Source organism: Gasterosteus aculeatus, chromosome 9, assembly GCF_964276395.1.
Source record: "Gasterosteus aculeatus chromosome 9, fGasAcu3.hap1.1, whole genome shotgun sequence".
Lineage (NCBI taxonomy): Eukaryota > Metazoa > Chordata > Actinopteri > Perciformes > Gasterosteidae > Gasterosteus > Gasterosteus aculeatus.
Window position 1 is genome coordinate 16,558,927 of NC_135696.1, and position 26,993 is coordinate 16,585,919.

Here is a 26,993-nt window from a genome sequence, read left to right on the forward strand (position 1 = left end):
TGACACAAAATCAATATGCCATTGAAGTCTGCTAACTGGCACATTGTAATATACGGTCACCTCTATGTAGAACAATAATTCAAACTTTGAAACTTATTTATTTCATGACTCGATCGACAAACCAGAGACGTTGTAGTTAATCATTTTTCAAGTTTCACCAGGGTGTAGTAATACCTTTTTTCATAGTTCTACATCGATATGTACAGAGATAGTTTTGCATCTGAGTTCAGCCACATTAACCTGAAAAAAGTTTTAAAAAAGAAAACATTTACAATCCCTTTCAATGACACCATTATTGGTATTGTTACTCAACAGTGGGCAGGTAAACTGCAGGCTTTTTGAAGCACAACAATTAAATACCAATACTAAAAATCATTTATCACATCATTCATTAAGGTCAGCTCAACTAACATTCAGTCCATTTTGTCCTACTCCACAAAAAAACAGTGAATAATAAAAAAAAAAGGAACAAGAAATTTGAACAATTTTGCCTTTTACTTGAGGAATATGGGTTGCTTTTACTAAATTGGTATGTTCATGCACTTGCAAACACTGGATAAAAGTGATATTTTACAACCTGGCAACCAATCCCTTAAATCCAGTGAATTCTTATATTTTTAATGGAGGTGGGGGGGCTTCTCTGATTCAAACAAAGGCTGCCAATGCATGCAGTACATCACAGCAAGAACCAACCATCATCAGGGATCAATTCCAAGTCCCTGAAAACTCGTTCTGCATTGTGAGCCCCAACCACTTGTTGTGCACCGGTCGTGCTGGGCTCTATCCAGTGCTACGAGAGTTAGGGCTATAAAGGCACAATGGTGGAGGAGACTATTAAGTCTTTGTAATAAGGGGCAGGGGTTTGAGGCGGAACAGGTCTACATCTAGACCTCGGAGTTGTCTGAGCTGCTCCAGATGCCCGCCAGGCCTTGGCTGTAGCCATTGTAGGCAGAAGAAGAGGAGGTGGCGTAAGGAGGGAACTGGGTTTTCTTCTCACTTTTCTTGCGACGCAGCAGCAGAATGACAATGGTGGCGATGAGGCAGATGAGAAGGACCAGACCGGCGAGGCCCACTAACATCGGCAGAGTGGAAGTGTCGGCCAGTTCTCTGCCAGAACTTTCCAGCAGGGGGCGCTCCAGTAGGGCGTCGCGGTTAGGGGACCAGGGCTGGCGCTGGCTCACCACCATGCGGTCTGCTCGGCCCAGGGCAATGTGCTGGATGTTGGTGCCTCGGTTGTTTTCAACACCAATGTCCTGGACCGGGCCGCGGTCCGGGGTGGCGCGGCGGTGGCGGCGGCCGGCCAGGTTGGAGGTCTCAGGGTCCTCGACGGAGGACACGCCGTGATGCAGGTACTCTACACTGCGCTTGCCAATGTTGCGGTTGGCATTTTCTCGGGAGCGGACTGTGTAAATTGTGTGAATGAACCATTCTCGACCAGCAGCCACCTGCAGAAGAAACGCTCGTTATGATCCTATTCTATGAACGTGTCAACACAACGCGTGCATGTAATGCATTTTCAAAACAATGCAGACCTGGAAAAGTGGCGACGAGGAGAGTGTGAAGCCGTCTGATCCGGGTTGTCTGACCAAAGGCAGCGCTCCAGCTGTGTCTTGGGCCAGTGTGGCCTTAAAAGCAACATCACCAAATGCTGAAGCTTGAGTCTCTGGCTGGGCTTTGTCCTGCAGAACAACACACGCACAGAAATAAGACATCGCCTCTTGCTTCTTCTGGATCTCTTGAACGTTTAGTCCCCTTAGTTCCAATGCATCTTACCAGGATCTTAAATCTGTAAAGCAGAGAGGGAGCGTCTGCCAGACAGCCGTACTCCTTGTTGGTGGGGTTGTACTTTGGAACGTAACCATCTGCTCCAGTGCAGAGGAAGACTTTTTCGATGCTGCAGGAGAAGGAATCCCCCAGGTTTTGGACTGGGTCCACCATCACCCGACCGTAGATCATGGCACCTGAAGCAAAGAGCAGATGAAATAACGTGAGCTTCTCAGAAGGTTTAATGGTCTTCAGCTGTAATGTTTACTAAAATCCACTAGGCTGCAGTGTTGTCGTACCTTCCGAAAAAGCTGCATCAGTCCCTTCTCCAAAGCCCATGGAGCCGTCAGACAACCACAGCTCCCTCTTGGACAGCAGGAACATCTGAGTGTTGAGGCTGAATTCAGCTGCAACTGGGTCGCTCACCTGGAGTCACAAACAGTCACAAACAGTCTGCAGGTGTGAGTGAAACCATCTTAACAAGACATTTTGTAGTAAATGTTGTTGACCTTTCCAGACCGATTCCACTACCTTGGAAACTACCGTATTTTCCGCACTATAAGGCGCACCGGATTATAAGGCGCACCTTCAACGAATGACCTTTTTTAGAACATTTTTCATATATAGGGCGCACCGGATTATAATGCGCATAAGATACTGCAGTCAAGCGTTTGACGTCGGGGCGGGTGGATGTGGGGAGACGGTGCTTTCAGGGTCTGATCGATGCTGCGAGGTGCGTCCGCTCCCGCCGCCCCCCTCGCCATCCACGCCTTAAATCTTCGGCTGCTCTCCAGCCACGCCGCCTGCCAAGGGCTCCTTGTAGAATAACTTATTTTCCCCCGTTAAGATGGTTCAGCTACTGTAGAGAAAAGGGCGGCGTCTCTCGCTCTTTAATCTCATTAAGTGCTCGACAAGAACGGCAGCTTTGTTTCTCCGACGCGCCCTGAAACAAGCTCCATATCTCACACGCTTGAGCGCCCGCTCAGCATCTCGCCGTCGTAGACCAAGCTTTGGCATGTTTGGCAGAGCGCCTTGAGCGCCCTGCACAACCAGTATGGATCAACCAATTAACCAATTGATCCATATATAAGGCGCTCCGGATTATAAGGCGCACTGTCATTTTTTGAGAAAATTAAAGGCTTATAGTGCGGAAAATACGGTATTAAAAGTATTTCAGATCTCAATGATAATTAAGATGGTCTTTTTCCTGTGTAATCTCAAAAAAACGGTGCTCTTGCTTTGGACCTGACTGTAATAGCTAAACGATTCTGGGGGGTATTTCTGTCAGGCTTTCAAGGCTAACCTGCTGGAAGCGAATGTCCATGTCAAACGTAAGCGGCTCTCTTGGGTGGCACACAGGAGGGATGCTGAACTCCCCGTTGGGTGATGCAACACAGGCGGTCAACTTCACTGTGTAAGTCCCGGAGTAGTCTCGGACCTAGTGGTCACACAGAAACGATACTAGAAGTCAATGAAGTCATCACAGCAGGCAAGCTTTTTATTGTGTATTGACTCACAGCAAAGTCTGAGACAAAGCTCCACTGCTGCATGGGCTGGTTGTAAGTAGGCTCAGTCCTGACCAGGGCGAGGGTGAACGTCAACCCGGGGTGGTCGGCACACATCACCATGGAGGATACACTGGTTCCTGAAAATAAACACGCACAGTCGTGAATCTTTTCTGCCAAAATAAAACTGGTAACGGTGTCTACTTTTTTGTTATTTAAAGAGTGACCTTCCACGTTGTTGTATGCCAATTGCTTCCTAACTGTAAATGCTGAAGCGTCATTTTGACATTTGCTGAAATGACCTCTGACACCTTCACACAGGAAGGACCCCCCAACGTGGGACTCCAGAAATAGATGATAGAGAGGATGTGTAACAAGAGGTGGCTGTAGAGAATGACCTCGCCGGATGGTTCGAGGGTATGTGGGTGTGTGCGAGTTCGTCATCGTCTTACCTGGATGAGACATAACAAACTGTCCCCTGAAGCGAGCCTCTGTCTTGAAGTTTACCACCAGACGTCCCTCCTCATTTATACGCATACTTGTTGGGTACATGGCCCCTATGAGAACAGAGGACGGGGTTTTAACGGTGCTTCACACATTGGACCAGCAGGGAGCAGCATCGCCCTGAGAACACACCTTGCAGCTCAGCCTCAGGTGGGCTGCCGATGCCGTCCTGCCACAGAATCGCTGTGTCGTACACGAAGGTGAGTTTGAGCTCTGACTGCAAGTCAAAGTGCTGCCATCCTCCAACAGCCACCGGAGAGTGGAAGACGTAGGACACAAACAGAGGGACGCGCAGGGTGACGTAGGACTGGACCAGGTTCAGCACCTAAAGTGAGAGATCAGATAAGTCAAGATAAAGGACGATATCTGTGCATGAGTTGGAAGGTTGGAAGGAGATAAATAAGTTCACACAGTTCATTCAAGAGATGAATTTGTACACTTGACGGTTGTCCTAAAACGGCCTGTCTACATTCACTTTGTAGAGAAGTTCACATTCCAACAGAGGAGGTCAAATAAATGTAAATGATGCAACACAACGGACAAGCTACAACAGTGATTCGTTTTTTTCGTTTATGTCCCACCTGTCCATCGGTGCCTATGGAGCCCCCGCAGTCATTCAGCAGCTCTGACATGTCGTAGTAAGTGGTGAACTCCCAGAGACAGGCCTCCAAGTTGAGGTTCCTGTAGAAGCGCAGAGAGTTGGTTGAGCGCATGAGCGGACTGTACTGGTACGGCGAAGTCTCTCCGATGACTTCGGGGTTCTTTGTGGAATCGGTGATAAAACCGTGGCCCGTTTGGATCTCATTGAAGTCAAGCAAGTTGGAGCAGCGGTGGTTGCCCACACGAGTGCCGTCTGGACTCAGCGTGAGCTCAAAGTTGGACAGAGCTCTTGTGGAGATCACTGGTAACATACCTGTTGTTGTTAAAAAAGCTTGTTAATTTTCTGGGTCTTTGTCGAGATTACCAAACAATAAAAAAATATATTTAAATGTCCACCCCTCACCATCCATGTGAGGCATGTTGATTGTGAGTTTAATGAGGTTGGGGAAGTCGGGGTCATCGGGGCCAGTGTAGCGGATCTTAGCAGAGAAAGGTTCAGCTCCAACAGTGCCTTGGACCCGAGGCTGACACATACCTGCAACGATTTAAGGGTCAATGAAGTCTTTTCCGAGTATATGCGTTTGCATCTGTACAATCAGTGCTTCCCTCACCCTCCTCCTTGCTGACCACAGCAATGGGGCTTGACAGCTCCAGACCGGCATCTCCGTTGGCATTGAAGGCTCTGGCTGCACATTGAACCCTTGAGCCGGCCTGGAAGTAGATCGAATCCAAAGTGACGGACTTGGTGTTGGTGAAGAAAGTATTCGTGTCCACCTCCCTCATGGGGCTGGTCACTCCATCCGACCCGGTGGGGGCGCTGACCATCCAGCGATACTGAGTGAGCGTGTCGTTGATGTTCTCCACAGAGCAGATGGAGCCGGTTTTGTCAAAGTCGTGGTACTTAGGGTTGCAAGCCTGCGAGGACGGACAAGACATGTGGCGACTGTACAAACGACAGAAACCTGACGGAACCTGTGTGGCTGTCGAAAGCAGCAGAAGCATTTGGACTCACCGTCACGCACACAACAGGGTATCCGTTGGGTGGGTGGGGCTTGTCTTTGGTTTTGGCCGTATCATCATACATGAGGAGAGAAATGACTTGGGGCACGGCAGGGAAGGTGACATCGGCCACACTGTCCATCTCCTCAATGTACACAATGGCCTTGTTCATCTAGCAAGGAGAGGAAAGAATCATTAGCTGGTTGTCATCTTTAGAATCTGACTTTAAAGGGGGCCAATCCCAATCGATGACGTCTGTCAAAGTATAGCATCCTTTGCTCATTCCTCCAACATTTTCTTGTCCATCAAACCAGGTTGCCTAACATATCTGAATTTGTGATGCGAGCGATGTGCGCCTGATAGCATATGGGTAGAATGTTGCAGTTCTGTTTATAGGTTTGCCTACTGTTTGCCTCTGCAGGGACATTCCCTTCAGCATCTCATTCCAGAGGGAAAAGCTTTTTATACAACGCCGTGGTTCAGGCGCGCTGACAGCAATGCCAGCTGCTGCCCGGCTATTTTAACACAGGCGGACATGACCAGGGGCGCCTGCTCACGTGTGTAGATGAGCAGCACCGTACGTGTGCACATGTTGGTCTACTGGCTTTTATTTGTGTGTGTGCTGTGTAACCTTTGTGTCACCTGTATCTCCGCCACCATGTTGTCATCAGGCTTCATGTGTACAGTGAAGGCCTCTCTCATCTCTCTTTGACCGTCGTACAGGATCTCGATCTCCACAAAGTGTTCTTTTTCACCCTCCTTGAACTCAACATCTTAGACACAGACACAGCGAAGTGAACACGTACGTTCATAGGAACCGTCGCTGGGTTGAGCCAATGAGCCGTGTCCTTACCCTCCGACAGTGGGTTGTAGTCTTCTCCGGAGGTTGCAGAGCCGTCCTTGGTGTGCACTCTCACCATTGACACCTTGGAGGTGTCTCCGAGACGCAGAATGGGAATTTTTACTAAAGCCACGCTACCTTTGACCTGAGGTTCCCGGACACTGTACTTGATCTCAGAGAAACGTATAATGGGCTCTGGAACGGGAAAAAAAGCAGAATGATACAAATGATTAATATTGTTATTAATAGGAGCCAAAATAGGTAATAAGTAGTTTACTAAAACAGGATAATAAGGTATATTTTGTCTTTCAATATTTCCGTAATTGAAGTATTTTTCATGTGGGAAGTGAAGGACGTACTATCTTTCGCATCTGTGACTGTGACCAATGCCTCTTTCTGCTCGCCAATAGAAGCTCCGTACGGGGACTCGCTCTTGTGAGTTCCCAGGACGAGGCGGAACTCCTTGTCCTCTTCATGGACGGAGTCGTCCATCAGGCTGACGACACACGGCTTCTCCGATTCACCTGGAGAGAAAAAAAAACGCTCAATTTCACTTATTTTCACGAAGAAGGGACGGAGAAATTAGGAGGGAGTGGGGAGGTCTCACCTGGTAGGAAAGTGACGATGGACGCGTCGGTATTGGGTCTTTCACTATAGTCCATCATGACCTGAGCAGAGCTTTGGCGAGTGTAACAGCGAACCGTGGACCTGAGACTGATGTCTCCACTGCGGTACACTATGGCTGTTACCTCCCCGTCAGACTCATCCACCATGTAGCTTCCTTCCTTAAACTGGACCTTCGGTACTGTGAAGGCAGTAATGGAATTGTTACAAGAGACTCACTGCATTTGAATGAAACTAAATGGTTGCAGCTAAAACATAAATATCTTAATCAATTGAATTTAAATCAACGTACAAAGGATTTATATTACATCAATACATAGTAGCATTTAAAAATGGTACTTGACACTCACCATCGGTGACTGTATCATTAATAGTTATGGTGGTCCTGCTTGGTTCTCCCAGCACCGCGCTCATGGGCATCCGTAACACAAGGTCAAAGGTCTCAGGCCCCTCCAGCTCTGGCTGACCCAGGTCATCCAGAATGGTCACTCTGAAGGTCTGCATGGTCACACCGGGTGCAAAGTCTAGGTTGCGACTGATGCCCACGTAGTCCAGTCCAGCTGGCCAGATAGAGGGGAAACAATGAAGCGACACCGTCGTGCAAAACCATGACAGGACGCTTTGTTGGACCGCTGATTTTACCTTCTGCAGAAACAGGCTCACTCTTCCGGGAGCGGACGGTGACAGTGGCCGTCTTGGACAGGTCGGTGCCTGTCCTCCAGACCTTCACCTCAACGTAGCCGGAATTCTCATCTACAACATATTCCGGTTCTCCAAAATACAGCGAGGGCTCTGTGAAATTTGGAAATTGTAGGAAAGAGTCAAATTTAATGTTCAAGACATGGTGATTAAAAAATCAGCAATATTGTGATTTTTTTTTTTCAAATGCCAATATTTCATATTCATCAGTTCTGCCGTTAGTTGTACCAACATCTTCTTGTTAATGAGAAATGACCTTTTAACAAACAAATTCAACCGAGCAAACTCCATAAACTCTGACCCAGGAAGGGAGCTGTCATCGGTCTTCTTTTTTCTCCTTCAACCCCTCCTGCCCCCAACCCATCTATCTAAACCCAGACAGCTCTGCCAAACAGACAGGGATACACCTGAAGAATAAGCCGTGCGCTTGTGTGGGTGCGCCTCTGAGGGGATGTTCCCAGCGTCTGATGATGTAGAAGCTGATAAGCGGCGTGGTGAGGGTTTGGCAACCGTCCACTTTGCAAAAGGCAGAGGGCAAGATTTCAGAACACATTGTCAAGTCATCTCTCCTCACTTCTTTATAATGTGTGTTTTCATCACACTCTGTCCGGCCTCTGCACTTGGAGATTGAGTGATAGAGGCTCAAACTCCATGGGATATATTTTTACCAACAAGGTGAGGTAAAAACAAATAAAAGGAGATGGTTCTGTGAAAATGGAGGTGTAACTTTCAGACAAAATTCTCCAAAAACAATGTGCGCCACGGGTGGTAATGATGCGCTGATTACTATGCAGAATGGAAATTTAAAAAGTAACTGCTGCCTTCATTATTTCTTATAATATATAATATTATATAATATATAATTTCATTATATTAAAATAAAACCATTAATATAGTGTGTGATCAAGGTTTTCAAAGTCAGGTTTTTTTCATAACTTGGCAAAAACAAAGTTGTCGACATGACTGGCCTTGTCATAATACTGTTGTATTATGTCACTTTCACAGAGTGCATACTACTTTAAACAATAAAAAAAAATAACACAACTAAAGCTATGGTGGCGATCGGGTAATGGAACAAACAGACATCACGTGTTGCAAAAAGTGAATTTTAAATGTGGTCCTGCGATCAATTAAATACAGAGACATTTGATTTTTCCTGTTGAAATGTTCTGTGCGTCTGTCGTTTGATGCTGTACAAGCTAAATCCCATCCGTTTTCACAAGACAGTTGAATGGACGGTGACGGGTGTGAACGGAATCTGCAAATCTTATTTAGGATTTGATCGACGTTGCAACGGACAACTGATGCTGAAGGAAGGATTCTTGGCAGCCTGTTAATACCTCTCAGCCTCCGAGACAGCTATTAAGTAGCAAGGAGGATGACAATGGGGGTTGTAAGGCGGAAAGAGTGCCAACATGGCAACCTTAAATATCAGTGGGAGGAAGAGGGCGACAAATACAGTAACAAAGGAGACTCTATGTTGGCGAGAATCCAGACCTCAAGTTTACACAGACGGGCAGACACACAAACACACACAAACACGAGTACTCTAAACCAGATTTATGACGGGGTGTTACTTTAGGATCCTCCAAGAAGTAAAACCACAATAAAGGTTTACACTGAGGAGTCTTCTCTTGTCTGGGAATGCGCACCGATTATTCCTACATAAAGTACTTCAGTTCCAAATTGGTTGGGATGGAGACTTTCTCTGCCAGCACATCTGTCACTACAACAAGCAGGTCCAAGAGTCGCCTTTGGCGAAAGACTGTCGAAATAGAGGAGAAATGTGAGGAAGACAAATTGGCTCGGGTCGCACGAGAAAGACAAGACAGGATTTTAAGAATTTGGGGAAGGCAATATGTCAATTTTTTTTTGACATTTTCTTTGAAGGATCAAATGAAACCAATGATATACGTATGGAGGGAGGGGGGGGGGGGGGGGGTAAAAACATGCCAGTCATTTGGACTCCCTGCACAATGGTCCCTCTCTCTCTCCACCACCGGGTCCCTTCAGACAAAGGGATGCCCTCCGTTTCCCCTGAACTCCCCTGAATGTCAATGAGGGCCGGAGGGGGTGGGGTGGGGGGGTTCTCCGCCAGAGGAGCACAGTCAAGTTTAAAGCCCTTTTATCTGTCAGACAGGCCACAGCGTGGCGTAACATCTACCGAGGCCGCCCTTCTCCCTCTCAACACCTGTCTACTGTTATCTCGTTTCTAGCACACGCAGACGGACGCGGGCAGACAGAAACAATGGTAGAAAAATGAGGCAGAGAGGGTAAACAAATCCGTCAGACCTGGAGACAGGAAGGGTACCAGACTTGAATATACTTTAAAGCCATTAAGGCAAGTACAGTATCCAGAGCTTTTGCGACTGTGGTTATTACGACGCCCGTGTACTTTTGGTGGATTAATAGTGTCCAGATACAAAAACGTCAAAATAGAGCATCAAAGGGGCACTGAGCAACCGGATCAAGCACAGCTGCCACCGTCATGCCATTATACTGTAATCGCGGCACGTGATGCCATTCTACCTCGGCCTAGAGCAAAGCAGGGTTCTTGTCGAGCAGCTTTTGTGATATTTTTTTTCAAGTATAAAATGATCTTTTCATTTTAGAGGCAAACAAGTTTTGAGTTTTATTTGTTTGCAGAATTTAATGATAGTGTAGCAGAGACTAAACATGCTGTTTGATGCTTGATGCTGTAAACTAATCATCTCATTGACTACTTTCATTGTCTAATGTCTAATGCAAAGAAGCAGCCCGTTGACTAATAATATGCATCCATCTATCTGCTAAAAAAGTGACAAAAGAAGAAGCCCTGAGCTTCAGACTCTTCACTCACCGTCATCGCTGTCTGCCAAGACGGTGACCCTGGCGGTTGGGAAGTTGGCGCCCACCTGGCCGCCCATGGGCATGCTGAGGCTGACGTTGAAGCTCTCGTCCTCCTCGTACAGGGAGTCGTCGATGATGATGACGCGACAGAGTTTCTCTCGCTCGTCCTTGTCGAACCGCAGCACGCTGTTGTGGTCCTCTGGCCGGGTGATGTAGTCGGAGTAGGACAGCACGGAGCTGGGTGTGGTGCCGGTGGCCGTGGCTGAGGAATCATGGGGAGATTAAGCCAAGTCATGTGATTCAATAGAGATAAGGTAACGTAATAAAAATGGACATAAAGTAAAGTTAGTGCGCTCCCACGTTTACTTTGTTACCTACATCCACTGAAAGTTGAATAATACATATGTAATCTTGTATTTTCACCTTGCTGAGTGAAACAAACAACCATGAGCTCCTGGCTGGCATCTCCTGAGCGCCGCACCGGCACCAGCAGCTCTCCAACGTCCTCCTCGATCTTGAACTCCGCTTGGGGAATATAGACTGTCGATTCTGTTTCGGAAGCGACACGCAGACGACGGGTCATGTGAATGAACCGCTCTCATTCAATAGCATTTTTCGGTGGGATGGACTTTGTTCCCATTAATTGATTGATTGATCGTATTCCTACCATCTCCGGGATCCACAATCTCGACTGTGGCGCTGTCTGGAAACTCGAGCACCGCCATGACCGGGTCTGACAGCTGTATCTGGAAAGACTCTGAGGTCTCGAACTCCTGGTCTGTGAAAATCTTCACCTTCCAGGTGGCGGTAGTCTGGCCGGGGTTGAACTGGACCTGCTTCTGCGCTTTGCCACGGAAGTCTTTGTCCTTCTTAGCGGTTCCATCCTTGGTGTCGATGCCTGAGGGAGCGGGGAACCAAAGACGTCTGTGTATATGCAGGTTTTTTTCTTGCGTTTATAAAATCTGCGTCTTTACTGGGATTTATGCTTGTCGCTTTTCAATTCCTCTTTCTTCTTCAAAGACAGAAGCAGCTTTACATTTAAACGAGTTCTCAAGAATGTGTTGCTTGCAAGTGTGGTGCAGCCATTTCCTTGTGACCTTTACTTAACTTAACACAAATACGCAGAGGTTTGAAATGCTCATGTTTTACATCAGGACATAAACGGCATAACGCAGTCTGACAGGGACAATACTTATTTACAATAAAACAATGTTTTTTTTACAGAATTGTATTCTGATTCTTAACAAGAAACACAGGTGAAAAGTCGGGAATAGCAACCACAAAGATTGTCAACACTTACTGACAAAGGAGGTTTCTCCCAGGTAGCCTCTGCGTTTAAGTGTCACCTCCAGGAATTTTGCGTCCTCATCCACTAAATAGTATTCTCTCTCCAAGGAGATCCAGGCCCAGTTGAGCCTAAAGCGCTGAGGCTTTAGTTTATTTCCACCTAAAGACAGAAAAAGAGCTTAGTGCACATAAATTCATTTAAAGCACCTCCTTCGGCATCGCATTGAGGAAACAATGTATTTTGTTCAACTCCAATCTGCTGAATCAAGGGAGCATTTTCTTTTGGAAACATGATACCATAATACCAGGGATTTCTTAAGCTCCACTTCACTTAGCCTAAGAAGAGTTTACTTCTCATTTCCTCGGATTCTCATTCACCGTTTCCGAATGCTGTACTGTATGCGTGATCCTGACATGTACAAATATATATATATATACCTGGTCTGCTTATGGAAAAATGATGTCACAGTATAATTTCTTGAGCTGTGAGGCTCCCTGATGCTCCAATGGTGAGCGCAAAGGCGTCTGATTTAGCCAAATAACCTCAACGACATTTCACCCTTGTCTTCGTCATGTGAAAGAAGCTGAGCCAAAATCTGAACAAAATACTCGGCACAGAGTCACCGGCCTCTGATCCACAACTTTAGACCCTGTTAAGTCCGTACTGTCTCATGACTCATGTAATCCCTCAAACTGTCAACTCAGTTTTGTCGGCTATATTATCTGAATGCTTTTTTTTTGTTACCAGCAGCGAAAGGCCCTAATGGCTTATCCTTCGGGGAGAGGAACCTGTTGACCTGTGACTTTTGATGTGAAATGGGTCAAGCTCCGTGGGTTCTTTAGATCAGGGAGGTTAGAGCGGGCTGTGTCTCTTTAGTCGTTCACACCGTCAGCGGCTCTGCGGACCTCAAACCTGCTTGAATTGTTAAAAGCGGTAAGTAACATTCAGCTGTGTGGTGGAACAGCATTCTATTAAAGGAAAATAGTTTTTTGACCAATGTGACACACGTCTCAGAAAGGCTAAAACAAATGGTGACCAGAGCGTTGGTCCATCTTAAATAATAACAGTGGAAAAACGGCGAGGCGCTCCTGCCCGTCCACACAATGAACCAGGACCGAGCTCCGTTTTGCCTGACTGACGGAGAAAGAGGCTGCTGTTTTTCATGCTCTGTGGCCGGGGACAATGAAAAGACAGCGGGTCGAGAGTGGGGCATTGACAATGATAAGGGGGCCACTTCCTTCCACCCATGTTTGCATCCTGATGCCAAACCAGGCCCGGTCACGACACGGGGAGAACCGCACTCACTCACTGACCGCCTGTTCAGAAGATCCCGATAGCAATATGTGGATCGATTGGGTCGACGACAACAGAGATGACTGTGAGACAAATGAAATAAAGAGGCGGGCTAGTATACAGCCAGGTGTCCATCATTAGGAATTAATTGACAACAAGCGCTTCACATGCGAGTGATTATAACTCGTCCTCGAATCAGAACATCGGCAGTTCGATCACAAGCTCCTCAGGTCCAACATTGCGACTAGAAAAGCTCTATACAAGTACAAGTAGGGTCCATTTACCATTCAGATGAAGGCATGAGCTCCACTGGGGAGCGGGCCTACCGTCCACCACGCTTCATGCTCGAGTTTCCATCAGTCACAGCTAAAAATACCGGAAACATGCACCGTGCTTGTTTTTGATCCACCCGCATTCTTAAATTGTTTATACCGTAAAGTAAAATAGTAAAAAACTACATACATTATGTCTCTGCAGTCTTCACCGCAGTAACAACTGTACACGGTAACTGTATTCTGGTAAAAACGTATATGCCTGCATATTAATTGCCACACAATTACATCTGCACTGCTTCACATGTTCTGAACCTGTTAAACCGAGAAGAAATCCAATTTTGATGTTGATGCGCAAAGGGAATAAGAATAAAGGCTTTGACAAACTTCAATTATCAGATTGTTTCAGTGCCAGAGAAAGTTAGTCCTGGCAGCCGGCCCCATGTGAAGATGATATGAGGAAAAGATTAGTCAGTGGCCATCAACGAGGATTATCCAATGAACACGGCGGAGACAAAAGCCGGCCTCTGTTTCGGCATAAAGCAATCAGGCAGCTTTGGGTTTCTGCACCGGTGAAACAATGGGGCTGCTGTGAATGAGAAAAGAAGACTGTATTTGTGCTGGTATTTCATGGACTATATTGTGCTAAATAAAAAACAGTGTTTTTTCAGAGGTTCGGGATACTGTATCAGTACTGTATCGCACGTATGTCACATCGTTCTTGACATTTGATCTTGCCTGTAATTTATTTTGAATTCAGACAGGAGATAAGTTATTAGGATCTCATGCTGGGAATACTTCCGGCCTTTCAGCCAACTCTACACCCTCAAATAATGTTTCCTGTTTTCATTAATACTACCATGATCTTCAGAACTGAACGAATATCCCCGTGACATTTCAGCCAGGAGGGCCGAGGAGACAAGTGAATAAGTGACATCTGCCTTTTTTGCTTTGAACTCTGTGGGTTAATTACACCGTGTGGTCCAGGTGCCGTGTGTTTGCTGTGCAAAGCGGTACAGGTGGTCAGCATTGCTCAAAATAACAGCACATCGTTTGTGTCCGTTTTCTGTGCGGAGGTCTTCCTCAGCCTCCTGAATGAATGTGACGTTTCATTCATTGTCACGTCAAAAAAAACAAAGTCCCGCGGTACCACAAACGCAGGCGGAGCAAAAAAAAACCCAGTGTGACTGAGGCAAAGATCTCGTTGTGTATCCCTGCCTTTGTCCGTCTATTTGTCTCTCTCCTCCTTCCCGCTAGACTCAGCAGACTGACAGTTGTGCTCCACAAACGCCCCCCACCTTCCTCCCCCATTCCTCGCCCATTCCTCCCCCCTTTCCTCCCTGTGCCTCGGCTTTGTTCGCTGAGGGGGCAACGCGCAGGCCGCAGTCTGGGTGGGCCAGCTCTGCCTCCCCGCCTGCCTCCACATTGTTCACACCCGCGCTAGAGAGGGGAAGCTGCCTTCCTTTGACTCCTTTCATACGCCCACTGACGCTGGAGCTGGCATGAAAAAAAACTTCCCATGGGAGGGTTTTCCTTAAGGGGAACAAGCAGAGTTCAGAAATGGACCACGGTTCCGGGGTTCTCAGAGTAGGTGCTTTAAAAGCTTGTGAAACGTGAAGTCAATCAGATTACGGACGTGACGGATGGTCGAATTCATGACACGTACAATATTAGACTGGCCGTCAAATCCAATACATACAGTGGCTGCCTGGCTCTGCTCACATTTCCATTAGCTTTTCAAACTGACAAACGACATCGTTCCTGCGGGGATGTAACGTTTTATAGGCTGCATGTGTTTCTAAATGTCCCTGCTGTCAGCTGTTTCATAAATTAGTTTCAATGGGGCCGATGCTCATCACTGACCAGGGCAGGGAATGAATATTAAGGAAGTACGATAACGTTGCTGTTGTAAAGTCAGCATCAGAAAACACAAAGCTGTGTATTTGCGCGATGTTTTGGACGTAGCATGACAAAAGAAGCTTGCTTCTGTTCTTTAACTCTGTGAAACATCAAGTCCCACAGAGGATGTCGCAGCCTGAGACTTCCCTGTGTCCTTTTGACAGCACATTCTTCATCACGTCGTGTTTACGCAGCGATGTTGGCTGCATCATACATAGATGCAGCGGAGATATCGGTGGAGAGGAAGGTCAATATGAGGCTTTAATGTTCACCAGCATGATGCAAGGAGGAGCAACCTTCTAAGAATGTCCTCATCAGGTGACAAGCGTCGCCATTAATACACGTCCTCATTAATCATCCCGGTGATATAAATACTGGGGAAGTTCCAATCAGCTATGCAGGGTGTTTAAATGTCAATAACTTTTTAAATATACAGTTTATTAGATGATGGAGATGGATTCAGAATGTTCCATTATTTTGATTTTTTTACATCTGAAATGTAAAAGGAAACATGTTGTAAATAGTGAAAGCTACAGCTTCCTCTTTGCTTTCCAAGAAATCCACGTCAGGAATGCTGCACGATTATTTATATTAACAACTCTTACCATTCCTTCTCCGGCAGCATGAGCTGTAAATCAACACGTCGCAGAGGCTCGATTGCTGCTTCAATGCGTGACAGTAAATTTATCTTTGCAGGATGTTACAAATCAGAATTTGACAGGGCCTGAAAGCCACTCACTTGACCCTTGCCTGAATTAGTAACACAGATACTTTCAACGCTTTGGTGAAATCTCATCACATAAGAGACGTGGTACTTTAAATGAACAGTTTTTGTCAAACTGTTACGTACAGAATGATGAACAAGGATGCAAGAGAATCAGCTAGGGATTAAACGGTGAGCATGCTGAAACGCTGCTATTGACAATACTAACGTGTTGATGTCACTAAGTTGTTTCTCGCGTCCCCCATCTTAGTTTATATATTCGCTGGCTCACATCTGCTGTTAGGTATGCTGGTGGGAATGTATTTTGTAGTACTATTGGGTCATAAATCAAGATTATTCCGGTGAAAATTGACACCTGTTGGCACAAATTATATTAATTCATCATTTCATACCAATCTATTTAACAGTTCTACCACCAGAATCAGCGACATGAGTCCTCTACAGTCGACATGAATGTCGGTACAAAATTGAATTCAAAAGCAGTGAACCGGCAGACCGTCTAACATCGCCCTCCCTTGAGCCGGCGCGGCCCAAATGTACGGGACAAGGAAAGGCGTGCGGGTCAACGACAGCTCGGCTGGAGGCAGCGGCAGCATTGCCATGTGAGAGCAGATAAGAATAACCGCGGTAGCTATAGATCATAACTCTCCACCCGACCGGCCCTCCAAGCACCATCAATCAAGGCTGAAGGAAAGAAAAGGACAAAAAGAGAAAGAAAGAAGGCTGATTGAAAGGGATATGTGGGGAAACCCGAGAGGAGAGAGAGGGTAGAGAAATAGAGAAGAAGTCAAAAAGAGGAACACGATATATAGTAAAAGAAAAGCAAGACCACGAAGGGGAAAAGGGGAAGGAGGGGGAGTGACAACAGCCAGCGTGGGGTGAGGTGGAGGGGGGACTAAGACGCCTCAGCTTCTAGTCGCATAAACTGTGGCACCGTTGGCCAGTAAATCTCCTGGTGACTGTTGACACGGGTGACGTGTAAGATCCCAAAACCCAGTTTGGAAGTCGGGGTGTAACACGGCCCGTCATTGTGACTACACACTGTGCAGAGGAGCATCCACCTGACAAACACATACACACTTAGCTTTTTCCCCCCTTTATTCATTTTATCCTTGCTGGCTATTGCTGCACCGTCTTGGGAAGTGCCCCTCCGGATCAGGCACCTCAGCAGTGGAAGTCTAGCGGGTTATCATGCTATCTGAGATTGGGTTGGATTTCCGCAAAGCTGAGAGTGGGGGGTCGACAGAGGGCTTTGAAAGGGGATCCCCCCCCCCACCCCCCGCTCACGTACACACCTGTCTACTCGGGATACCACTCCACTTCCAGGCCTTGCTCCGTCTGTGGCCCTGGAGTCTGGAGTCTCCAAGGAAGTGCATTCCTTCCCCCGGCCCTGAATGATCACATAACACACCCCCCCCCCCCCCCCCCCCCACCCGGGTCTTCCATTTCTCTCCAGGGCTAGAAGACTATATTATTGTTATTGGAAAAAGCACAAACAAGAGCAACTTCTCTGAATGTAGATGCTCTCTTCTCCTCTGTTAATCTATTGAGTTTGATTGGTACTGCAATGAAATCTGAGATGATGTTTCAACTAACACTGGTTTCTGGAGACATCTTAATATCTGACGCAAATACGATCCTAGTTCTTCGACTAGGAAATTAGCGGAAACCTAAACGCACATCCCAAAGTAAATAAGAGTTTCTTCTCTTGCCCTGTGGCTCACTGGACAAGGATAAATGTGAGCTGAGGATCCACCTGTGAGAACAAGTATTTATGGCCTCAGCGTCCCACACTCCGAATGGCCTCAGGGAGCTCCTGACCTGCTCACGTAGATTATTGCTCTTCCAATAGAAATTCCTTGCAGAGAGAAAGAAAGAATGACCCAGTTTCAACCGCGGTTTGATTTTTTGGAGTCACAACCACAACCAAGACAGTTCGATTTGTTTTCAGGGCTGTTTTGAGAGAATCCATCTGCTGTTCTATCATGTAAATCATTTAGTATAATTATGCAGCATTCTATAGTCATCAATCAAAATCCCATCTGCGGTTAAATGAAGACAGCACAACAAGATCTGCCTCATAGGATGAAGCAACCCCCCCCGCGCCTCCTGTTCAGCCCATTAATCAATGCTGAGAGTTTTAAGATGTGGGTCATTTGATTATTATCGCTTGTAAAGAAATTTTACATAGAAAACTGCATAAAAATCTCTGCTAAGAAAGTTATGAATAAATCTATTTTACTAGGTTTAAAGTGAGCCTCTGTGAATGGATAGTTTACATATATATTTTCTCATACGGTATATCACAGTTTACAATGGGAGGATGTGTTACTCCTTCATTAAGTTGTAAACAACCCGCAAATATGTTATTAATGCAGGTTTCAATGCATTGCATCTTTGTTCTTCTGGTTCTGTCTTCTGTCTGATTTATTCTGACACTTTATTCAAAGAGGGGGGTGAAATAAAGTATTCTTTATTTATCCTGACTTGATAAACTGACTTCCTCCTCAGAGTGTGAAATTTAACTGCTGACCAACAGGTCTCTTGATGCAACACGGAATGTTTTCTCCTGACTTGCTAAGTCACACTTTAGTTGAGCATGACCACACACAGAGACACACACACAAACACACCCCCACACACACATACACAGACACGCAGACAAACGCACGCACGCACGCGCACACACACACACACACACACACACACATATACATTTTGCAACAGTCATTTCAATATATATACATACAAACATGCCGTTGCAGAAACAGGCACGTAACACACAACATTTGAGCCTTATAAGGTTTTCCCAACTGCTACATTACTGCTCTGCTACTGCATCAGTGCAGTGCGTGTAGAGGCAGTTATCTTTTAAATGCTGCTAAGACCCTGAAGCAGCTGCCCATATCAGTTCATCCGAAAGGTGTTTCTTAGGTGTGGTCACACTCAAACTGTGTTAAAATAAGAATTTACTTAGCTGGATAGTTTTGAAAATGCTCAATCCAATAGGATCATTTTGGACCGTCTCTGTTTGGACAAACTAATTGCTGAGTGTGTTTCCAAAAAGGTTCCTGAAAATGGAGAAATCACCAAAGAAGTTGCTGCTTTTTGGATTCATTTCAAAAACTCTGGAATTATGAATTGTAATAAACTTCCTTTTGTTTTTCAACTCTGCAAAGACTAGAAAAGGGATCGCTGACAGACCGGTTTTAGTGGATAATCTCGGGTGCAAATCTCAAATGACCAGGAGGGTTGCTTCCCACACAAACAGCTCACCTACTTAGATTTATGAGCGGATAGGCTGACCATCGGCATCCTCTCCACCTTCATGCCCCTACATGTCCATGATAGCAACACCTCCCCCAATAGTCCCCCCTCAACACTTCACATTAGTGATTCTCCGGTTGGCTTAAATGGCTTGGGTCTGTTATTTGTGAGTGGGCAGCTGAGCACATAATAACCACTTTATCTATTTTGTGGCATTATATGTGTACGCTTATTAATTACTTGCATGTTGTAGATTGAGCTGTTCGTGGCCGTTACATGCAGAAACCCGGTTAAGTTTTACGCCACAAGCTGCAGCGCTGCACCTGCTTAAGCTGAGTTGGCTGGGAGTTTAAACAATGTATGAAAGCAGAAAACAGAAAAAGGACTTTGCATTTCCTTCCTGTAGTTAAACCTCCACATGAAGACAAAAAAAAAGATAACCGACTTCCCCTCTGGAAGATTAATAGCTCACAGCTGTGAGTATATATAAACGTTAATACCACTACTGATGAACAGTGTAAGGCAACGGATAATAATTGCTGTGTTATCTATTTAAATCGTTGTCAGAGCCACTGACCCTCATTAAAAATATATCTTCACCTGCTTCCCTTAAAGTCTCAGGAAAAAAAGATAATTACTAGCAACCAGTTAAGGCTGGTATGAGGCGTCACTTGCTGACAAACAATTTGACAAAAAACATGAAACATGGCTCTCAATACATCATAATTATAGAACTAACTTTCCCTGCTGCATTGATTACATTTCCAAATATAGTTTTGTATTTTATAGGTGATAGTTAATGCAAAAGCTACCTGTTGCATCTTTATATTTTTCCATATTCTAAATTTATAATGTTGTTCATGTGAATCTTTGTAACAGTTAGAGGTGACAGGCCGATAGCTTATGCAATATTTGGTTAATTTAACAGAATTCCGTGGGTTGCACAGGATGAGAAGATGTTCACAGATGTGTTAAATGAGAAGACAACTAGACAGTTAGGTTATGCCTACATACGTTATTAATGTTCTAAAACAAAGCTTAAAAGAAAAAATATTATTTTGGTAATACAAGACTGAAACATACGAATTGAAATGAGAAGCTCACCGGGCATATCTTTACACATTTCACAGCGTCACTTGAAGTACGGGATAAAAGGGGGTGATTTGAAATCTCAGAAAAGAAGAAAAAGTTCTCATTGTCCGTAACAATAAAGTTTAGAGCGTGAAGTAGTCCCGCCTCTTTCCCTTTTACCAACCCGTCAGTGTTTGGCTGGAGGCCCCTTTGGCCCCTGTGCTTTACACTTGCTACCCAGTTCCACTATACTGGGTGTGAGTCATGGCCAACTGCCTTAAGTCTTTGTGATGCAAACAGATGGGACATTTACTGAGTGCAGGAAGTTTACATTTTTAAGAAGCTATTAAAAGATAGAGAAAGACTGAGGACAGCCCTTGGGCAAACGGTTCCCCAGTAATAAACCCCAATTTGGAGTCAGTGCACACAAGTATGAAATATTATACTAGACCTACCGTTGTCTTCAACAGTGAAATAGAAGATATCACTTGTGGCGTTGCTCCCATCCAACAGCACGTAACAGATCTTCATGTCATCAATATCAGCTGTTGGTATAACAAATATAGTTTTTGGGTAACTTTTGGGTAACGATTAAGACACTTTTACAAGGTTTTAGTTACATAGTTGCTGGCAAAACACACACACACATTTTCTTTCAACCAAACCATTGAAAAATGCTAAAATGTTTAATAGATGTGAGGGTTATAAAGAATTAGGTCATAATAAACCTCTTTGATATTACATATGGAAATTGAATCAATTGCATATTACATTCTAAAACTGAAATAGTGTTACGTGATGTTACCTTGTGAGAAGGTCTTGATGCTGTCGTTGCCCAGGGCAGTGTTCATGATGAAGCCATGCAGAGGAGCCTCTGATACAGTGTATTTTAGGACCTTCTTGGAACTGTCCCGGTCCTCTGATCGAAGGGCCTTGTTGGTGAATACAAATCCCAGGTGGCTTGTTTGGAGGCGCTTCAGTGAGGCAGCAGCTTTGTTAACCACGATCTGGGGCACACCGTTGTCCACGGTGTTGATGTGAATGTTCATCATCTGAGGCTTGCGTGTCTCATACACAGTGTCAGGAAAGACATAATAATCGATGTGAGTGCCATCAGTGACTGTGAAGGAGAAGCTGTCTTCGTTGGTCTCAGTGCCATCGTGCCTGTAGCTAATAAGGTTCTCGTTGAGGTCCTGCTTGGAAAAGGCTGTGATTGGTTTGGTATTGTTGAAGAGCAGCTGCCCGTGCACTGGCACCTGGGTGACTATAAATCGCAATTGATGGTCGGGGGTGTCTCGATCCTCAGCTGTCAACTCAAACGGTGTGATGAGCTTGGTTTCTCCCTCTTCCACTACCAGCTTGCTTATAGTTAAGACAGGTTTTTTATTATCTACATCAGTGATGGACACCCTGAAGGTACGGAAGACAGGATTGTAACCATCCGTCACCTCAAACTCAAAGCTGTCCATTTTCATCTCATCATCAGAGGTGTGGATGTAGTAGATCTTGTTGCCAGCAAGCTGCAGTTGGGTAAAGGTTGAAATGGGAACACCCGGGTAGTCAGTGCACTCTAAGTGGCCTCTACTAGGTGCTCTCGTGATGCTAAAGCTGAGGAATTCATCTGGACTATTAATGTCCGTAGTGCTGAGGAGGTCAGTGGTAAGAGTCACTCTCCCTCCTTCTTTCAGAGTCACACCTTTGTTGATAACGTCTGGAAATACCATATCAATGCTTCCAATGTTGATGTAAAAGTAACGGTCAATTAGGGGATTGATGCCGTCTGTGACGTCAAACTTCAGTAGGTCACGGATTCCCTCCTGGCCTGTGTGTACATACTGGATGAGCTGTTTATCAATTTCATCCTGTGTGAAGTTCATCCCCAGAGTAATATTACCTAAAACATTACCAAACTTACTGATACGCTGAAGGTAGCCTTGTCCGGGGCCATAACGCACCACATATGTTAGCTCTTTGTCTTCAGAGTCAAGATCTGTGGCTTTCAAAGCCCGGTTGCTGATGACTTTGGTCTCTCCAATCTCAACATCAAGGCCGTCATTTACAGCCATCCTTGGTGTCTCATCATCAACAGGAATCACCATGATAAGGACTGTTTTTTCCACTGTATGTTTCCCGTCTGAGAGTCTGATCTCAAAGCTGTCCTCCTTGGTCTCTGAGTCATCGTGTTCATAGACAATGTTGGATGCCTCTTTGATTTGTTCCAAGTTGAAATTTACTACGGGGATGGTGCCAGTGCTAAGCTGCTGAACTATTGCACCGTGTTTGGGTTTTTTGATGATCTCAAAGTGCAGCTCATCCCCCGGGATGTCGGCATCGGCGGCGTTCAGAATCGGCGTGTCGACGATCAGACTCATTCCCTCCATTACCAAAAACTCGCGGGTGAAAATCTCCGGCTTCTCATCATTCGTTGGAATAATGACTATCGGGAAGAAGTGGCGTTCGGAGAAGTTAATACCGTCTGAGCAACGGAAAGTGAAACGATCTTCCACGGGTTCCACTCCTTTATGGATGCTTTGGACATAGTAGATATGGCCAACGGCAACATCTTTAATGCTAAAGGCGGTGATGGCTGTTCCAGCCCTGGATTTTTCTGAGCCTGCAGCTGGGGAGATGTTCTCCACATAGCCAGATGTTGGTTGGACGATGATGGTGCAAAGTATATCGTCGTTCTCAGTGTCGATATCCTCAGCCTGGATGTGGTCCATGGTAATGACATTCTTCTCCCCTTCCAGTGCCACAAACTGCTCTCCAACACTGACAATAGGTGGAATGCTGTCAACAGGAAGGATCGTGACGTGAACTGTCACTCCTTGGACCTTGTTGCCACCAACAACCCATTGCTCTGACATATCGGATAAAGTGAGGTTAAAGGAGTCGTATTTTTTGATTTGTCCGATTTCACCGGATGTGTGTGCATAAACCACTGCCCCATTGATGATGTCTTCCTGGGTGAATCTCTCAGCGGGAGCACCATTAATTAGGATTTCCCCCAGCCTGGGAGGGTCTTCAACAATGAAAGTAAGGACAAGGTCATCTGTGTCTTCATCACGGCCCTGAATAACATTACTTGTTATCTCTGTGGCTCCATTCTCAAGGACATCGATGGCTGCCCCGAGCAGACCGGCTGGGAGCATAATCGTGGGGGTCTTGTCATCAACTGGTTCAATGGTGATCTTAATGGTGATGGGTACCTCGTGAAAACCATCACTGACATCAATCTTGATGGCGTCAACGAGGGATTCCTCTCCACCGTGGATGTAAGTTAGGCGACCATTTACAATGTCTTCAAGTTCAAATGTCTCTCCGTTTGCCATGTCGATCCCTAGATATTGTAGCTGTCCGTACCGGGGAATCTGGGTCACAGTGAAGATGATATTTTCATCATCTGTATCTGTGTCTGTGGCATGTAGCTCTTTCTTAGTGATGATATATGTACTTCTTTCCATAACATTAAATCCTGTGTTGGTGATGAGCGGGGGTTTGTTGTCCACTGGCTGTAGGAAGATGGTGAATAGTCCATCTAATGTGTTACCAGCCGTGTCTTCCACAATGAAGGTGAACTGAGCCACTTTTGGAGTAATGCCCAGCTCCTGGTCGGGGGGCTTGTAAGCTACTTTGTGGTGATTAACCTGGGCCTGTGTGAACTCTGTAATTACAGTGTCTGGGCTGTCAGTCAGTACAATTTCACCTAAGGGGGCTGGATTGTTCTCATCTGTGTCAGTTGGGGGCTTAATTATGGTGTACTTCAGGTCCCTGTCATCTGAATCTAAATCACTGTAACACAAGAAGTTCTTCTTGAAGTGGGTGAGCTCGTACTCCTGGACTGTCATGTGAAGGGTGGTGCCCGGAAAAAGCTCTGGGGCAAGGTCATCGACCGGATGGATTTTGATGGTAAACATATGTTCGCTAGATTGATTAGGAGGGTCATTGTCATCTTGGACCCGGAACACAAACTGATCAATCACAGTGGTAATGCTATGGGGTCCAACATGACGGTAGAAAAGCTTTCCATCAAGAATATCCTGCTGAAACCACTCAGTTACCACCTGCTCAAACATCTCATCTGTCTCGCTGAACTCCCAGACGGACGGGTCAGAGGGAGGCTCCGCTTGCCTCAGCAGTAGCTCCCCTACAGTTGAGTAGGGTGCCTCCAAGATAAACGTAATGGTGGAGTCTTCTGAATCAATATCTGTGGCGCTCAGGATGAAGGGAGAAATCTGCATGACATCTCTCTCAAACAGCACCAGGCCGGTGTTAGCATTGATAATAGGCGGCTCATCATCAGTGGGAGCAATAGTGATAGGGAACAAAAACTCCACATCGTTACTGCCGTCAGTCATTCTAAAAATAATGTTGTCGCTGTAGGTGTCGCTGCCATCGTGCTGGTACAAAACAATGCCGGCATCTAGATCGGCAGGTGTAAAGAATTTCCTGCGAGCTCCAAGCACAGTCAGGTCTCCATGCTTTAAGCCATCAACAACAGTTATTCTCACATCCTCCAGGTTGTCCTCATCGCTAATCTCTAAATTCTGGGAGCTTGAGAGAGCTCTGGACTGCCCTTCAAACAGTAGCTGTCCCGTATTTTTAGTTGCCACAGGAGCCAATGTATTCATCGGCTTCACGACAATCATAAAAGCAAATGTGTCAGACACAGCACCGTCAGTGTCCACAATCTCAAACTCTAGCTGGAAAATCCTCTCTACTTCTGAGTCTTCTGAGGGGGGCTTATATGCTATTTTAAGATCTTTGATGTCTCTCTGATAGAAAGAGGTGATAGGCAGGTTCTGGTCATCCGTGCTGATGATATAGCCCTGCTCTGGGCTCGGTGTGGTAGTAATGTTAAAGATTAAATCATCCGTGTCAGATTCGACATCTTCAGCAGCCAGCATGTCATTTGTAATAGCCGTCATTACAAACTGATCGACTTCCATCATCATCATGGCTACAAAGCTGGGTTTAGGAGCTGTGTTCTCTGCACCCTCTCTGATTCTAACCATCATCTGGAAGTACTCCTGCATTATGGTATTGCCTTCGTTATCCTGTATCTCTACCACCATTGGAATATAGTCTCTGTTGGGTGAGTTGGTTTTAGCTGTGTGCTTGTAGCGGATCCCCTGGTTCACAAACTCATCGCAGTCAACCATTTGGCCATTTGAGGGGTTATTCAAGAGGGTGCCGTACCTGGGAAGACCTCCAGCGCCGACCAGAGTGGCAATTTTACACTGTGTGACACCGTCCTCGAAGGAAAACTCCAAACCCTTTTTGTTAATAGGGTTGCTGTCACCGCTGAGCTTTTCCACATTGAGGGGCATGTTCCTGATGAGGATCTCAAGCTGCTGGAAAACAACTTCCACTTCCAGCATGAAAGGAACGACAACCGTGTCCGTCTGGGAGTCATAACGAAGCTGCAGCTTCACACGATCCTTGCTGGGGCTGCGAGATCCAAAATGAGTGTATTTTACTTCGTCTGGTCCAAACGAACAGGGGAACTTTTTAGGGGTCAGCATCCCAGGTTTCTGGGCCAGCGGGTCGTTGTCCAAAACTGTGATGTGGCACCGGTCCCCAGGCTGCACTTCTGTTACCAGGTCATTCAGAGGGTCCAGAAACACAGACTTTCCTAAAGGCACCCGGATCCCATTGTTGGCGATAATGATGTTGTCTTCATTAGGTCCAGATCTTTGCCGATAAAGATGAGCTGGGTCAAACGGCTCTGCGTCTACTGAAGCGAAACAGAAGCTGAGAGAAAATGTCACAAGGAGGCATCTTAAAACTCCCCACTTTTGACCAAGCGGGGGCCTCTGCAGACAAGCAGCCATATCCACTGCTAGTTGCCTTGTAATTTAATTTACAAGTCAACAGTAGCAGGTTGTCCAAAGTGGTGAAAAAGCATTAAAAAAAAAAAGTCTGTCCTCTGTGTCTCCCTCTGTTGCTACGAGGCCACACAGACACACGAGTGTGGTGAAAGCTGCAAGGCTTTGCAGGTAATAATGAAACAGTAGACAGTGACAGACGCAGGCCCCTCCCATCCGTCAGGGCAGGGGGAGAGCCTCCTGCCCCCATGGCTAATTTAGGAAAGACCATTGGACAAGCTGCAAAAGTGCTCCCCCCCAAACCAACACCCACCGTCTCCCCTTCTCTCTCCGAAAAAGGTGGGGAAGAAAATCCAGTGCAAAACCTAACCTAATTCAATCTGCCATCAAATTCATTGTCACTTAATTTTAACAAGTTTTAAGAAAATAAATAGCAATAGCCTGCCATTGATTCCAGTTGAGTATTTCTGCAAGTGGTTTTAAAGTTGCTTTGTCTGCTGTGGACACATATCATGCCGAGCTGAAATCTGGTATCCCAACACTATTTTTGTGAACAGGGGAAACATTCAGCAGAGCACAACTAAACCTCTCTCCACTTGGTAAATTCTGGTTTTAATTATAGTTAAATTGTTTGAATTTAAATAATGCAATATATCTGGTATTTCAATTGTAAAAAAAAAAAGTTTACGAAAAGTACACGTTTATTATCAACAGCACCATAACCAGAGAATGCACAGGATCTGTGTCCCTCCAAGGGTTTTTGTGTCCTTCTCACAAGTGCATCTGAGGTCGAGTTGGTGGGACAGCTCGGCACCGGACTGGCCGTTAGTCCCACACAGAAGGCTGGACAGCTGTTTGGTCTCACACACACACACACACACACACACACACACACAAGGAAAGGACAACGTAGTTGAAAATACCGCCCAGGCACTTGAAGAATAAGTTCTGTAGCAACAATTCCACATCGTCACTGGGCCAAAGGC

General features: G+C 45.8%; 1 protein-coding gene across 1 annotated transcript; it reads right to left on the reverse strand.

Moving 5' to 3' along the window:
- Positions 1–78: 78 nt before the first annotated feature.
- On the reverse strand, positions 79–26,427 carry frem3 (Fras1 related extracellular matrix 3). The gene is made up of 24 exons (XM_040186059.2): positions 20,985–26,427; positions 20,635–20,724; positions 11,666–11,812; positions 11,033–11,263; positions 10,789–10,914; positions 10,376–10,627; positions 7,480–7,629; positions 7,188–7,397; positions 6,821–7,018; positions 6,573–6,737; positions 6,226–6,408; positions 6,015–6,145; positions 5,386–5,544; positions 4,985–5,288; positions 4,777–4,908; positions 4,355–4,686; positions 3,906–4,098; positions 3,722–3,826; positions 3,282–3,409; positions 3,068–3,202; positions 2,064–2,190; positions 1,774–1,961; positions 1,533–1,679; positions 79–1,445 (listed from the first exon to the last, which is right to left on the reverse strand). The coding sequence occupies exons 1-24, from the start codon at positions 26,011–26,013 to the stop codon at positions 885–887; spliced, it is 9,423 nt and encodes a 3,140-aa protein (XP_040041993.2). The 5' UTR covers positions 26,014–26,427; the 3' UTR covers positions 79–884.
- Positions 26,428–26,993: the final 566 nt, after the last annotated feature.